This window comes from Dryobates pubescens, chromosome 25, assembly GCF_014839835.1.
Source record: "Dryobates pubescens isolate bDryPub1 chromosome 25, bDryPub1.pri, whole genome shotgun sequence".
In the NCBI taxonomy this organism is placed as follows: domain Eukaryota; kingdom Metazoa; phylum Chordata; class Aves; order Piciformes; family Picidae; genus Dryobates; species Dryobates pubescens.
In genome coordinates, this window is record NC_071636.1 from 17,263,041 (window position 1) to 17,278,455 (window position 15,415).

The 15,415-nt window shown below is 50.9% G+C and overlaps 1 protein-coding gene across 1 annotated transcript; it reads right to left on the reverse strand.

Moving 5' to 3' along the window:
• Window positions 1-14,207: 14,207 nt before the first annotated feature.
• LOC104308957 (zinc finger protein 883-like) lies at window positions 14,208-14,996 on the reverse strand. The gene has a single exon (XM_054173163.1). It carries the CDS (start codon window positions 14,869-14,871, stop codon window positions 14,293-14,295), a length of 579 nt encoding a protein of 192 aa, XP_054029138.1. The 5' UTR covers window positions 14,872-14,996; the 3' UTR covers window positions 14,208-14,292.
• Window positions 14,997-15,415: the final 419 nt, after the last annotated feature.

The following is a 15,415-nucleotide window of genomic DNA, read 5'->3' on the forward strand; positions in this document are numbered from 1 at the left end:
GGGTGATGTAGGGGAGGCCGAGATGTCCACCAGGGCTGGGTTGTTGGGGTAAAGAGCAAGATGGCTGTCCTGTAACAAGGTGGGAGGAGTTGAGATCGAGATGGCTACTCTGAGTTGTGTGGATGGTGGTGAACAAGATGGCCACTGTTGGCTGTGGGGTGGTTTGGCCTCAAGATGGCTGCCCTGCAACATGGTGGCTGGAGCTGAGCTCAAGATGGCTGCCATGGGCAGATGGCTATGGGGTGGTTGGGAATCAAGATGGCTGCTGGCCTGCTACGATGGCTGCCAGCTTGCCAAGGTGGCTGCTGTGCATTGAATAACTCAGGCAAGATGGCTGCCATTGGCTGAGCCATCCAAGATGGCTCCTGGGTGCCCATCTTGAATTGAGATGTTGCCATGGTAATATGGCAGCCATGTGGGGGCAGCAATCTTGGATCCTGCTCCCCAAAGAAGCCACTAGCAGCCATCTTGAGCCTCCATCTTGGATCCCATCTGCCCTAGAAGTCATTGGCAGCCATTTTGGGTCCTGTTCCCTCTGGACTCCCTTGGCAGCCATGTTGAGCCTCCATTTTGAATCCCATCCCCCCTAGCCATCTTGTAGCCATTTTTCTCCCTCCACCACCTCACGGCAGCCATTTTGAAGCTACTTCCCCCCAGCCCCCCCTTGCTTGCCCCCCCCCCCCCCCAAAAAAGCCTCCCTTGACTTTTTTTGGTGAATTGAGGCAGTTTGGGGGGGGGGGGGGGGAGGGGGCAGGTAGGGAGGGAAGGGGGAGGGTGAGGAGCAGCCCCCCCCTTGGCTTTTGGGGGCAACTCCTTCTCCTTTGGGGTTTTTGGGAGGGGAAGGAGTGGGGAGGGGGAGGGGGAGGTGACATTGGAGGCCTCCTGAGGCTTGGGAGGGTCGGGGAGGGATTTGGAGTTAATTAGGGGGAGGCCTGGGCTGTTAATGAGCCTAGTGAAGTCATTAGGGAGGCCAAACCAGGGCTGCCTGCCAGGACTTGGAGTCCCTTCCATTGTCCCCCTCCTGTCCCCCCCCCCAGCCCCAAATGTCCCCAAGCTGAGCCCTGTGGCCTCATTTCCAAGGGGAAAAGGGTGGGGGGCAGTGACATCATGAAGGGGGGGAGGGGAAGGAGAGACTAAAATCTTCCCAGTTTGGCCTGAATAGGGTCAGCTTCCCCCTCCCCCCCCGCCCCTTAATTAATGGTTAATAAATAAGACAGGTCTTGATTACCAGCTACCCCTCCTTAATTAATGGCTCCTAATTAAAATAGGCCTTGATTAAGAGCTCCCTGCCCAACTAACAGCTCCCCTCCCAGTTAACAGCCCCCTCAATTAAGCCCCCAAATAAACTGCTCCAATTAATAAACTTCCAATTGAACTAAGCCCCCCAAATTAATAAAGCCCCCAATTAAACCCCTCCAATTAATCCCACAGTTAATAGCCCAAATTAACAACCCTGCAAATAGTAATCCCCAATTAATAACCCCAGTTAACATCCCCCAAAATTAGTATCCCAATTAATCCCTCAGTTAAAACCCCCATTAAGAACCCCTCAAGGAAGAACCTTCCAATTAATAACCCCCTGATTAAGCACCCACAATTAATAACCCCTAATGAATCCCCTGATTAACAAGCCCAACTAATAACTCCCCCAATTAACCACACCCCAAGGAATACTTCACTAATATCCCCCTAATTAATAACCTCCCAATTAATCAGTCAATTAACTCCCCAATTAATAACTCCCTCAATTAATACCCCAAATTAATCCCCATTTGAGAATCCCCTAATTAATACTCTCCAATCAATAATGCCCCCATTAACACTCCCTCAATAACTCCCAATTAAACCTTCTCATTTAATAACCCCTCCAATTGTTCCCTCAATAACCCCCTGATTAATCAGCAATTAATAAAACCTGATTAATCCCCTTATTAATAACCCAAATTAACAACACCCCAATTAATGCCTCAATACCCCAAATTAATAACCCCTTGATTAACCCCCTCCTCCTTAATAAACCTATCCTTAATGAACCTCCCCTTAATGGCCTTCCCCCCCCCCCCCGCTTCATGACCCACAATGCCCTATAGCAGGGGGGGAGGGGGGGACGACAAATCCCCCCTTAATCCCCTTCCCCCCCGCCCCAATCCTGGCCAGATGGTGTCTGGGGGGGACTGGGGGCAGGAGAGGGGGAGAAGGGTTACCGGGAGGGGCCCCAGAGCTCTGCTTAGGGTCACAAACATCCCAGTGACGACAACCGGGAGGGCCCCAAGGCTTGCATTGAGGGTCTCCAAGGGCAACTGGGAGGGACCCCATGGGCTGGGAGCACTGGGGAGGGGGACTGGAACCCCCAGGAGGTCACTGAGCGGCTGCTGGGGATTACTGGGAGGGCGATTAGAGGGGGGGAAGGGCTGAGCTTGCTCCCAGTTAACTGCACCAGTCTGACCAGTTTGGAACTGGGTAAAGTGGGAGAGGGACGGGGATGAACCCCCCGGGAGCATCTCGAGGTCAAGGGGACAAAGGAATTTCCAGTCCGGGGAACTGGGAGGGACTGGGGAGGGACTGGGAGGTGACCAGGAGGAGTAAGGGGGGACGGGGAGCGACCTGGGAGCAGGGGGAGGGGAGGGGGAGGGACTTCAGGCGGAAGTAACAAGGGACTAAGCACTGCCAGCCGCGACCAGGCAAGAGCACTTCCGGCCGCGGCGGTAAGCGGAAGTGGGCGCGGCCAGCGGGAGGGACTTCCGGAGTGAGCCCCGCTGAGCAGCGGCCAGGCACTTCCGGCGGCAGCCAGGACCTAAGCTCGGGGCGGGGGGGGTCGTGGGCGGGGCTTGCGGCGGGAGGGGCGGGGCTCACTCCGACTCCCCTCCCTTGTCCTTCGCCAGCAGCGCTGCGCTGCTGCGCGGAAGGACCGGCGGCGGCGTTCCCCGGCGGCGGCTTTTGATCCCTGGAAGAAGGGGAGGGGGCAATTAATTAGGGATCCCCCTAATTAACACTCCCAGACTTTAATTACCTCCCCCGAGCCCAAATTACTTCTCCAGATCCTTAATTGCGCCCCCCCCGACCCCCATTGCTCCCTCGGGACCTTCAATTTCCCCCCCCTCACTCCTTCAAGTCCCCTCCCGAACCTCGTAATTAACCCCTCAGACCCTTAATTACCCCCTTGGGACCCCCTACTAACCTCTCCTGCCCTCCAATTTCCCCCCCCGACCCCTTAATTACCCCCTAGACCATTACCTCCCTTGAACCTCCTAATTACCCCCCCGACCGTTAATAACTCCCGTGGGAGCCCCTAATTGCCTCCCCCCGCCCCCAAATCCTTCCCCCCCCCCCAACTCCCAGATCATTCTAACACCCCAACCTTACCAAATAGGTCTGGAGGGGGTCTAGAAAGCCTGCAGGGTGTGTGTGTGTGTCTTCAGGACCCCCTCTAAAAGAATTGGAAGTCTGGGGGCCTCTGGAGACCCCCCAAAAGAGGCCTGAAATAGGGACACCCCCCAGATAAAAGTGACCTTAAATGGACCACACTCTCCCTCCCCCAGACCCAAATTACCACCCTGGGACTCTGCAGTTACACCCCCCTCCAGACCCAAATTGCCCCACTGGGACCTCCCAATTGCCTCCCCAGACAAAAATTGCCCTACTGGGAGCCCTCAATTGCCCACCCCGAGCCAATTTGCCCCCCCCCGCCACCCAGGTCCCACCTGCAGCTTCAGGGTCTGGGGTTTGCAGCCTCTTCTTGGAGCTCTCGGGGACTTCAGCTGGGAGGAACAGGTGGACCCCAGCCCCAGCCCCGCTTGCCTTCAGCTCCTCCCCCTTGCCCTTGCCTTCACCCTTTTATCCGCAGGTCCACACGCCTGTTGGTCTCTTCTCCCAGGCACCCAGCACCAGAACAAGAGGACACAGTCTCAAGCTGTGCCAGGGGAGGTTTAGCCTGGATATTAGGAAGAAATTCTTCACAGAGAGATTGGCCATTGGAATATGCTGCCCAGGGTGGAGTCACCATCCCTGGAGGTGTTTGAGAGGAGATTAGATGAGGCACTTGGAGCCTTGGTTTAGTTGGTTAGATGGTTCTGGGTGATAGGTTGGACTTGATGATCTCAAAGGTCTTTTCCAATCTGGTTAATTGTATTCTATTCTAAATTCCTTCCTAGGCATAGGCTGCACTGCTGGCTGAGCAGGAGCAGCTTCTGGCTGCACACCAGAAACAGACACAGCAGCGCCACCTGCCGGCAGCTCTGTCTCAGTGCCAACCAGGTGTGGCTGTGCACTGACGGGTGGCGACTGTGCAGCTCTGTGCTTTGCCCAGGCACCATTGCCCTCTATTGGCAGCTCAGGTGGCCGACACAGGGGTCGGTGGGCACCTACCCTTACACCTACATCTGCATCTGCATCCTCCTCTTCACCAGAATCAGCTATCTGTCTTCTCCGTTGCTTAGCCTCTTTCCTAGTGCCCACAAGAGTGGCTGCCCCAGCAGGAGGCGCTGCCAGGCTAGTGCCACTTACAGGTACTGCTGCCGGACTGCATCCACTTGCAGACGCCATCACTTATAGAATCATAGGGCTGTTAGGGCTGGACGGGACCTCAAGGCTCATCCAGTTCCACCCCCCCTGCCGTGGGCAGGGACACCACACTACAGCAGGTTGCTCACAGCCACATCCAGCCTGGCCTTGAATACCTCCAGGGATGAGGCTTCCACCATCTCCCTGGGCAACCTGTGGCAGTGTCTCACCACCCTCATGGGGAAGAACTTCTTCCTAACATCCAATCTGAATCTACTTTTAATCCAGTCCCCCCCCCCCCAGTCCCATCACTCCTGACACCCTAAAAAGTCCTTCCCCAGCTTTCTTGTAGGCCCCCTTAAGATACTGGAAGGCCACAATAAGGTCTCCTCAGCGCCTTCTCTTCTCCAGACTGATCAGACTCTTCTCCAGACTTGCTCAGCAGGGACACACAGGCCCATGGCAGGACCGCTGATGCTGAAGCAAAAGGGTGGGGGGTGGATTTAAATCAAACATGTAGCATTTTGCCTTCCACCAAGCTAATGTGAACAAGTTGTCCCTACCAAAAGCATGTTCAGGCACATCAAAACAATGAGTAAATAGCTGCAGCCTTCCCACAAATCAGCTTCCCATGGGAGAAGGAGCTTGAAAGAAATCAGTAAAGGAACTAAAATTTCCTTTTCCCTTGGGGCCGGCATGCATAAAATAGTCAAACACCCACCCTGGGAAGTTTCCAAGCCACTTAAGCACTGCATTCCACACCTGCTTAAGCAGGCTCCAACACGAGCCAGAAGAGAGAGCAAGATACAGAATTTACCAGCCAGTTATAAAGCAATCTGGTGAGAGGCTGAAGCACCAAGGTCAAAAGCACCAGTTTAACTTCCAATTCTGTATTTCTTCAGTCCCCCCCAAAACATCTTAATTTCAAATGGCCCCCACCTTGGAAAACCTCCGCTAGTTTCTGTCCTGGTTTGAGCCGGCAGAAAGATATTTTACCCCTCCCAAAGGAGTATCATAGAGAGGGTTGTGTGACATCATAGCTATATAGGGTTTTGTGATGTCACATAGCAGGCAGTGTGACATCATGGAGAGGGTTTTATGATATCAGACAACAGGCAGTGTGACATCACAGAACAGGGTGTGAGACATCACAGGGTGTATTCTGTGATGGCATAAAGTAGGCTGAATGACATCATAGATCAGAGTCTGTGCCATCACAGAGCAGGCTGATCGACATCATTTAGTGGGATGTTTAATAGAATAGGCTGTGTGAAATGTGACATTGAACCATGTTGTGTGACATCGAACCGTGTTGTGTGACATCATAGGGTGGATTAGGTGATATCACAGAGCAGGATGTGTGACATCATATGGAGGGTTATGTAACATCAGTCAGGATTGTATGACCGCAGGCAGAACACTGTGCATAGTGCAGGTTGTGTGAAACCATAGCGAGGTCCTTGTGTGATATCATACAATGGTCTGTGTGATATCCTCCAGTGGGCTGAGTGACATCATAGTGTGCATTCTGTGACATCATAGAAGAGGCTGTGTGGTATCATAAGAGGGTTATGTGAGATCACAGAGACAGCTGTTTGACATGAGAGAGCAGTGTATGAGACATCACAGAACAGGCTGTATGGCATCATCGAGTGGATTCTGTGACATCACAGACTGGGTTGTGTGGCATGGCAGACCTGGCTCTGTGACATCATAGAGAAGTCTGCCTCACATCATAGAACAGTTTGTGTGACATCCTGGAGTGTTATGAGTGGCACAACACCAGGGCTTGAGTGACATGGGAACAATTATTGCGAGACATCACAGAGCACACTGTGTGACATCACAGAAATGGCGTGGGTTGTGTGACTTCAGAGAGAACAATGTCATCACGGAGCGAGTTCTGTGGCACCATAGAGCAGTCTGTGTGACGTCATCGAGCCAGTGTGACATCGTAAAGCTGACCGTGTGCCATCATAGTGTCATTGTGTGACATCATGGAGTGGGTTCGTTGACATCTTAGAGTATGTTGTGTCAGCACAAAATGAATTCTGTGACAGCACAGAACTGACTGTGTGGCATCATGATTAGGTTGTATGACAACACTGAGCCTGAGATGTGACATTGAATGGTTTGTGCAACATCACAGTTTGGGTTGTGGGACATCATAGAGTGGTTTCATTTGCTCCTGAAACTTTTCATCTAATCTAAAACAATATCTGCAATAATGAGTACATAAAGTTCATAATCCATTCTGGCTGTCCTCACATGTAGATGGTTCAGAAAACAGAACACAGTTTGTTTCTCTGCAGGATGAGGTGAAGAAAAGGAACAGGGACTCTCAGGTGACTCAGGGTTCTTAGGGTTCATACAGTGTAGATTCCTCATGGATTCTTCCTTTGCGCAGAGTGTGTATCTGTACAACACTCTGGAGTTAAACTCTCAGCTAAAGTTAGATTTCCTTGTGTAATACACTGAATTTCACCATTCTCTTGCACTACCCAATAAGTGTGACCAGGACCTTCAGCAGAAACCACCCCTTAGACAGGTTTGATCTCTCTTGAGGGAGAAAATACCCAAACAGTTTTACCTAACAGATTCTTTTCTCTAACAACAGGAACTCTATCACCTTCTACCTTTCATAGCGGATCTAATGTGCAGCTCCAGCTCGGTTCACTGAGCCTCTACTATTCACCAGCCAGGTTGCTTGTGCTAGATGCTTCTCCCAGTTTTTCAAAGCTCCACCTCCCGTGGCTTTGAGAGTGGTCTTCAACAAACCGTTGTAGCGTTCGATCTTCCCTGCAGCTGGTGCACAGTAGGGGATGTGGAATATCCACTCCATGCCTGTTCTTTGGCCCAGTTCTTCACAAGATTGTTTTTGAAGTGAGTTCCGTTGTCTGACTCAATCCTCTCTGGAGTTCCGTGTCTCCACAGGATCTGTCTCTCCAGACCGAGAATGGTGTTGCGTGCAGTTGCATGTGGAACTGGATAAGTTTCCAGCCATCCAGTGTTCGCCTCTACCATAGTAAGCACGTACTGCTTACCAGAACGAGAACGTGGTAGAGTGATGTAGTCAATCTGCCATGCTTCACCATACCTGTACTTGGACCACCTGTCACCATACCACAAGGGCTTAATTTGCTTTGCCTGCTTGATAGCAGCACAAATGTCACAGTCATGGATGACTTGTGTGATAGCATCCATGGAAATGTCTATGGATCTGTCACGAGCCCACTGGTATGTTGCATCTCTGCCTTGATGTCCTGACGAATCGTGAGCCCACCGAGCTAAGAATATCTCCCCTCGGTGTTTCCAGTCGAGATCAAGTTCAGAGTCCTTGTCTACTTGAGAAACTCTTGCAGCTAGATCTGCCTGATGGTTGTGCTGCTGTTCCTCAGTAGCTTTGCTCTTAGGAATGTGAGCATCAATGTGTCTCACCTTCACTGGAATTCTCTTGACTCGATCAGCAATGTCTTGCCACAGGTCGGCTGCCCAGATGGGTTTTCCTTTCCTCTGCCAACCATTCTTCTTCCAGTTCTTTAGCCAACCCCACAGAGCACTGGTTACCATCCATGAGTCGGTGTAGAGATAAAGCTTTGGCCATCTCTCACTTTCAGCTACGTCGAGAGCTAGCTGGACAGCTTTTACCTCTGCAAACTGACTGGACTCTCCTTCTCCATCCTTCGCCTCTGCAACTCGGCGTGTCGGACTCCACACTGCAGACTTCCACCTTCGCTTGTTCCCGACGAGACGACAGGAACCGTCTGTGAACAAAGCATATTTCTTTTCATCATCAGAAAGGTCATTGTAAGGAGGAGCTTCCTCAGCACGAGTTACTCTCTCCTCTGGAGGTTTAGCACAGTTGGTATCTTCAACCCAACTTGAGATCATCTCCACCAGACCAGGTCTTTCAAGATTTCCCATTCGAGCTCTCTGTGTTATCAGAGCCATCCACTTAGACCAGGTGGAATCTGTGGCATGATGTGGTGTGGAACCCTTGCCTTTGAACATCCAATTCAAAACTGGCAATCTGGGAGCTAAGAGAAGTTGTGATTCAGTTCCAATTACTTCTGAAGCTTTTACTCCTTCATAGGCAGATAGAATCTCTTTCTCTGTTGGAGTAAAACTAGCTTCTGAGCCTCTGTAACCTCAACTCCAGACACCAAGAGGTCGTCCACGTGTCTCACCTGGAGCTTTTTGCCACAAGCACCAGGTTGGACCATTGTCACCTGCAGCCGTGTACAAAATGTTCTTAATGTCTGGACCATCTCGCACAGGTCCCAGACCCACTGCTTGAACTACCTCTTGCTTTATCTGGTCAAAGGCTGCCTGTTGTTCAGGTCCCCAGTGGAAACTGTTCCTTTTTCGAGTCACATCATACAGATGTGTAGTCTCCAGAATCCCACTGTCCCCAGGAAACGTAGAGTTTCTTGCTTGTTCGTGGGATTTGCCATGGTAGAGACTCTATTTACCACATCCACTGGAATGTGTCGGCATCCATCCTGCCACTTCACTCCCAGAAACTGGATCTCTGTGGTAGGACCTTTCACTTTGTCTCTCTTGATGGCAAAACCTGCATTCAGAAGAATGTCAATGATTTTGTTACCTTTCTCGAAGACTTCTTCAGTAGTTTTCCCCCAGATGATGATGTCATCGATGTTCTGGAGCACCACCTTCCTCCAGAGCATCATGGATCACTGCATGACAGATGCTGGAGCTGTGGATCCAGCCCATTGGCAGTCTGTTGAAAGTGCACTGGATTCCTCTCCAGGTGAAAGCAAACTGAGGCCTGCATTCCTCTGCTCTGGGAATAGAGAAGAAGGGAGTGGGAGGGGATTGGGAGGCACTGGGAGGGGTCCTATGGGGACTGGGAGGAGTCCTGGGGGGGGGGGGGGGGGGGGGGGTTGGAAGGGCCTGGAAGGAAGTCCTAGGTGGTCTTGGAAGGGTTAATTTTAGCAGGGGTCTTGGCAGGGGTTAATTTGGGGAGGTCCAAGGGGGTCTTGGGGGGTCCTGCAGGGAATCCTGAATGGTTTGGAAGAGGTCTTAGGGGAGGTTTAATTTTGGGGGGGCTTTAATTTGGGGAGGGGTCTTGGGGGGGGTGGGGTCCTGAGGAGCTTGGAGGAGGTTCTTGGTGGGGGGAGGGGGGGAGGGTGTTGGTACTCAGGGGGTTAATTTAAGAGGATTTTTTCGGGGGGGGGTGGGGTGTGGGGTGGTATCTTGGGGAAGTGGGGGGTTAATTTGGGCATGGGTCTCTCTCTGGGAGCAATTTGGAGGGTGTCTTCCTCCACAACTCCTGTAGCCTGGCCTCGTAGATGCCATTGAGGCTGCAGTTCCCCAGCTCACACATCAGCTGGGGGGTTGGGGGGGGATGCAGAGGGGTTTTAATTTTGGGGTGGGAGTCCCCAGAGTGTACTTTAGAGGACATACTGCTCTAAGCAGTTGAAAAAAGCTTGATTCTGAGAGGAATCCAAACTAATCAAAACACTGTTTGAGTAAAACCTAAAGGGAAAAGTCTAGCACCAAAGTGCTTTTATCATTTGATCTCCCTTCTGGAGAGTCTAAACGAGCACGGGAATTCTGGCCTACCTCTTTCCTCCGTTGAGATATTTGCTGTTCTATGCAGCTTCAAATTGCTCCATTCTAAGATTAATAGAAACTAATCAAAATATTTTTGGGGTACAACTTAAAGGGAAAAGCCTAGCACCAAGTTGCTTATTCCATTTGATCACCCTTCTGGACAGAGTCAAAATGAGCCTTGAAATTCTGGCCTACCTCTTTCCTGTGTTGAGATACATGCTGTTTTATGCAGTTGCAAACTGCTTGTTTCTGAGCCAAATCGAAACGAATCAAAACATTGTTGGGGTAAAACCTAAAGGGAAAGGGAAAAGCCTAGCACCAAATTCCTTTTTCCATTTGATCTCCCTTCTGGACCCTGGAGAAGAGGAGGCTTAGGGGAGACCTGTGACAGAAGGAGAGGACACAGTCTCAAGCTGCGCCAGGTGATGTTTAGGTTGGAAGTTAGGAAGAAGTTCTTCACAGAAAGAGAGATTGGCCTTTGGAATGTGCTGCCCAGGGAGGTGGTGGAGTCACCATCACTGGAAGTGTTTAGAAAGAGACTGGACGAGGCATTCAGTGCCATGGTTTAGTTGATTAGACAGTGTTAGGTGCTAGGTTGGACTCAGTGATCTCAAAGTTCTTTTCCAACCTGGTTAATTCTGTATTCTTTTTAAATTTTTTATTCTCATGCATGAATTTTCAGTTCAAAGCACTTGAGAGAAATAATGTGATGGCTGTGCTGCAAACCGGCCGATTGGGCATTGAAAGACAACGTATGTGGATTGGACATACCAGGATATTCCAGGAACATCTGTACTGACATACACTTGGATTTAAACTAAATCCAGATGCTACGGTTTGTTTCACTTGAAAAAGACACTTGGCACATGAAGAGAAAATCGTTCAGTGAATCTGAAAGCTCGAGGCTCTCCAGAGCGCATATGTCTCTATATCTCTATTACTGAAGGTATAGCAACAGCTACTCCTCAGGACAACCTGACCTATCCATTTTAACTTGTAATCTTATATTTCAGTATCTCACACGGTATGTTTACATCTGTCAGCTTTTTAAAGATGCCTCTTAGTTCTAAACTTGTGAGAATAAAAACCATGCATTTGCCTAGTGTCGCTGTATAGGGGTCGGGGTATGGATAAGGTGACGGTCTGCGTGACAAGAATCAAACACAAGCAGAGCATCTAGAAGGCCAAAGGGCGACTGATTCATTCCAGCACACCTCATATATTGTGTGTATCGTTAGTGTGGCTGCCTGCAATTGGTTAATGAGCTTTTCTCAAGATTCTCATGGGTCAGCGATAGCATTGCCATAGTTACTTGTTCAGCTAGTCCAGGTGGCCTCACATCTTATCTTGCAGTTTCTCCTTCCCACTCATTCTGTCCAGGGAGTTTCCAGATCCTCATGGGAGCACAGAGATGTTTTCTCACCAGAGCTCTTCCGAGGGTTCACAGATACATCACAGTCCCCCACAATTCCCCCTTTTTGTTTTTCTGTTACAAATGTCGCTTTGATCATCTGCTGCAGGGCCCTTTGCAACAGATTAATCAAACAGGGCAACATCAGTAACATTACAATCACAATCACAATAACTAGGTCTTAACAATCAAAATAAACCAGCCAGAAAATCCCCATCCTTTAAACGATCCTTCAAATCCTTGACAATCATGACCCTGAACTAATAGCAAAAATTCTATCACACCCCTATTTTACAGAGGAGCATGTTGAACAGAACCCACGCCAGGCAAGAGTTAAAATACACAAAGAAACACACACACAAAATATTCGTTTTGAACTCAAAGGTTCAGTCTTCTCGGCACTGTCCTTCCATCTGTTCACCAGAACACCCACCAAGCAGGTGCTGAAAGGAGTCATAGGTGGTGTTACCGAGAGGCACAGCATATCTTGTTTCAGGATGTTAGCAAGTATGACCCACACATTCTTCTGTGGTAGCTTTGGAAACTGCATCACTCTTGCAACAGTCAGTGTCCAGAGGGTGATGAAAACGCTGGTCGAACCCATCTTGCTGGAACCCAGCGTGGTCCAGAGTCTGTTGAGACACAAGCATACCCTCGTCCCCATGTTATTAAATGCAGTAGATATTAAAGCCTAATAGAGCCTCTATAGATCACTCTGGAGCCTCTGTAACATCATATGGAGCCTCTATAGAGCCCAATGCTGCCTCTATAATACCCCATGTAGCCCTATGCAGCCTGTATAGAGCCCCATGCAGCCTCTATGTAGCCCTATGGAGTACTATGGAGGCTCTATAGAGCCACTATAGAGCCCTAATGAGCCTCCATAGAGTCCTATGTATCCTCTATAATGCCCCATGAAGCCCAAAGGAGCCTCTATAGAGTCCTAAGGATACTCTATATAGCCCAGTGGAGCCCTATGGAGCCTCTACAGAGCCTTGAGAGAGCCACTAGAGAGCCCTAAGGAGCCTCTATAGAGCACTATGGAGCACTATGGAGCTTCTATAGAACCCTAAGTAGCCCTATGGAGCCTCTATACAGATTCTATAGACTATGGAGGCTCTGTACAGCCCTATGGAGCCTCTCTAGAGCCTCTATAGAGCCCAATGCAGCCTCTATAGTGCCCTAAGGAGACTCTATAGTCCCCTATAGAACCTCTATAGAGCCTCTACAGAGATTATATAGAGCCATAAGACGCCTCTATAGAGCCCAATGAAGCTTCTATAATGGCTAATGGAGCCTCTATAGATCCCTATGGAGCCCCATAGAGCCTGTGCAGCATCCTATGGAGCCTCTATAGAGCCTCTATAGAGCCCTATGGACCCTCTATAGAGCCTCTAAGGAGCCTCTATAGAGCACTATGGAGCTCTATGGAGCTTCTATAGAACCCTATGGAACCCTGTGCAGCCTCTCTAGTGCCTTCAGGAGCCCTAAGAAGTTTCTCTGGAGCCTGTATAGAGCCTCTAGAGATGCCTATGTTGCCAGATAGAGCCTACCCCACCCTAGCATAGCCTACCCCACTCTAGCCTGCCCCACCCAAGACTAGCATAGCCTTAACAGGGAGTTAAGAGCTCAGATGTGGTCAAGGCTTAGAATCTCTCCCCCACTCCCCCCTCCTCCCTCCCAACAGAGAGGGGAAAAAAAAGAAGAAGGAGCAAATCCACCAAGCAATAATTTGGAGTTGGCTTGGAAGTAGAGAGATAAAGAGTTTTCTTTAAACAATATATATATAAAACAATAACAGGTAAGGTTCACAAAGGCAAGGAACAAGGATGGATGGGAGGGGGACAAAGAAGAATAATACAAAACCAGTCTCTCTTTGAAGAGGCGCGGAGGCGGCAGGGAGAAGGATCAGGCCTGACCACGTGGCAGGGGAGCAGGAGGGCAGCCGCAGTAGGCTCTCATCCAGGAGAGGCAGAAGCCTAAAGGAGACCTAATAGCTGCAATGCCCTGCTTTTTACACCCTAACTGGGCAGGGAGGGGGGAGTGGAACAGACTCAGTTTCCAAGGGGGAAAATGCTCTGCAGGGAGGGCAAAGCACCTGCAAGCCCTCCACCGTTTTGGTCTTGTTTCCAGAATGGGCGTTAACCCCCCCACACACGCTGGTGCTGGATGAGGTTGAAGTTGAAGCTGAAGCTCTTTCCATGCTCAGCACAGCGGTGCAGCTCCCCACTGGTGTGCATGTAGCGGTGTTGATTATATTGGAGCTCTGGGTGAAGCTCTTGCTGCAGGTGGCACAGGTGAAGGATTTCTCACCTGTGTGCACACAGTGGTGCTGAGTGAGATGGGATCTGCTGCCGAATCTCCTGCCACAGTCGGCACAGGTGAAGGGTTTAATCACCAGTGTGGATGCGGCAGTGTTGGTGACAGAGGACTTGTCACCATATGCCACAGGCGTCAGGCCTCTCGCTGGTGTGGGTGCGGCACTGCTGGATGAGAAAGAGCCTGTCGGCACAGCGGCGCTGCTTTTCACCAGTGTGGGTGTGGTGTTGCTTGGTGAGGGTGGACTTGGAGCTGAAGATCTTGCCACTCTTAGCACAGCGGTACAGTTTCTTCTTGGTGTGGGTCTGGTGGTGCTTGGTGAGGGTTGAGATCTGAGTGAAGCTCTTGCCACAGTTGCCACAGTCACCACAGTCGCCACAGAGCCTCTCACCAGTGCAAGCACAGCAGTGCTGGGTGAATGAGAATTTCCGGGTGAAGCTCTTGCCACACTTAGCACACTGGAATGGCTTTTCCCCAGTGTGGATTCAGTGGTGCTGGGTGAGGTTGAATTTGCACCTGAAGCTCTTGACGCAGTTGGTGCAGCCGTATGGCCTCTCACCACTGTGGGTCCGCACGTGCCACACCATGGCCAAGTGCCTACTGAAGCTCTGCCAGCACTCGCTGCAGGCATTGGCAATAACTTTGGGAACTGGCGGCTTCTCCTCCCTGCTGCACAGTCCATGGCCCTTGGAGAGGTAGACAGAGCTGTGGCTGAAGCTCTTGCTGCTGTCACTGCAGTTGCACAGCCTCTTGCTGGTGTGGACGTGGTGGTGCTGGAAGTAGTGGGAGACGTGGCTGAAGGTCTTGTCACAGCTGGTGCAGGCAAAGGGCTTCTTCCCAGTGTGGCTGGGCCCTTGGGCGATGAGTGTCAAGCTGTGAGTGAAACTCTCACTGCAGCTGGTGCAAACGTACAGCTTCTTCCCAGTGTGGACCCTGTGGTGCTGGCTGAGCTTGGCACTGAGGCTGTAGCTCTCACTGCCTTCACCACAGACAAAGGGTTGCTCACTAGGCTGGGGCAGCTGGGCTTCACCAGCTCCAAGCTGGGTGGGAAGCTCTACCCACATTGGGGGCACTGATTCTTCTGCTTGGGGGGCAAAGAGGGGACTGATGTGGCTTTGCCTTCTTCTTCGTCATCTTCCTCTTCATCCTCCTCCTCCACAACATCATCTTCCTCTTCTTCCACATCCTCCCCTTCATCCTCCTCCTCCTCCTCAGGTTCTCCTCCTCATGTAATTCAACCTTGCTGTCCTCCTCATCCACGTCTTTGTCACCCTCTTCTCCATCAAGGCTGCATTTTGGCTCCTCCTCCTTCAGATAGGTCTCCTCCAGGATTTTGTCCAGGTCCTTCTGGGTGGCCATGTTGCTGGGGGTGGCCACCCCTGTGTTGTTGGGCAAGTCCTTGGGGACCATATGACTGTGAAGAGAAGGACACTGTGTCTGACTTCTTTCACCAGAATGGTCAGGCCTCTCATCCCTGTGCTGAGACCCCCTAGTACTTATGCATCCCAACCCTCCTTCCCTGGCCATGCAACTGACCCCAACTGCCTGGGGATCGGGGGGCTGAGCCCCCAAATTCCAGGCAGAACCAATGACCCTCAAAGCCCCACA

Coding starts and splice junctions, on each gene's coding strand:
- LOC104308957 (XM_054173163.1), bottom strand. CDS start 14,871: ATGTGGGTAGAGCTTCCCACCCAGCTTGGAGCTGGTGAAGCCCAGCTG.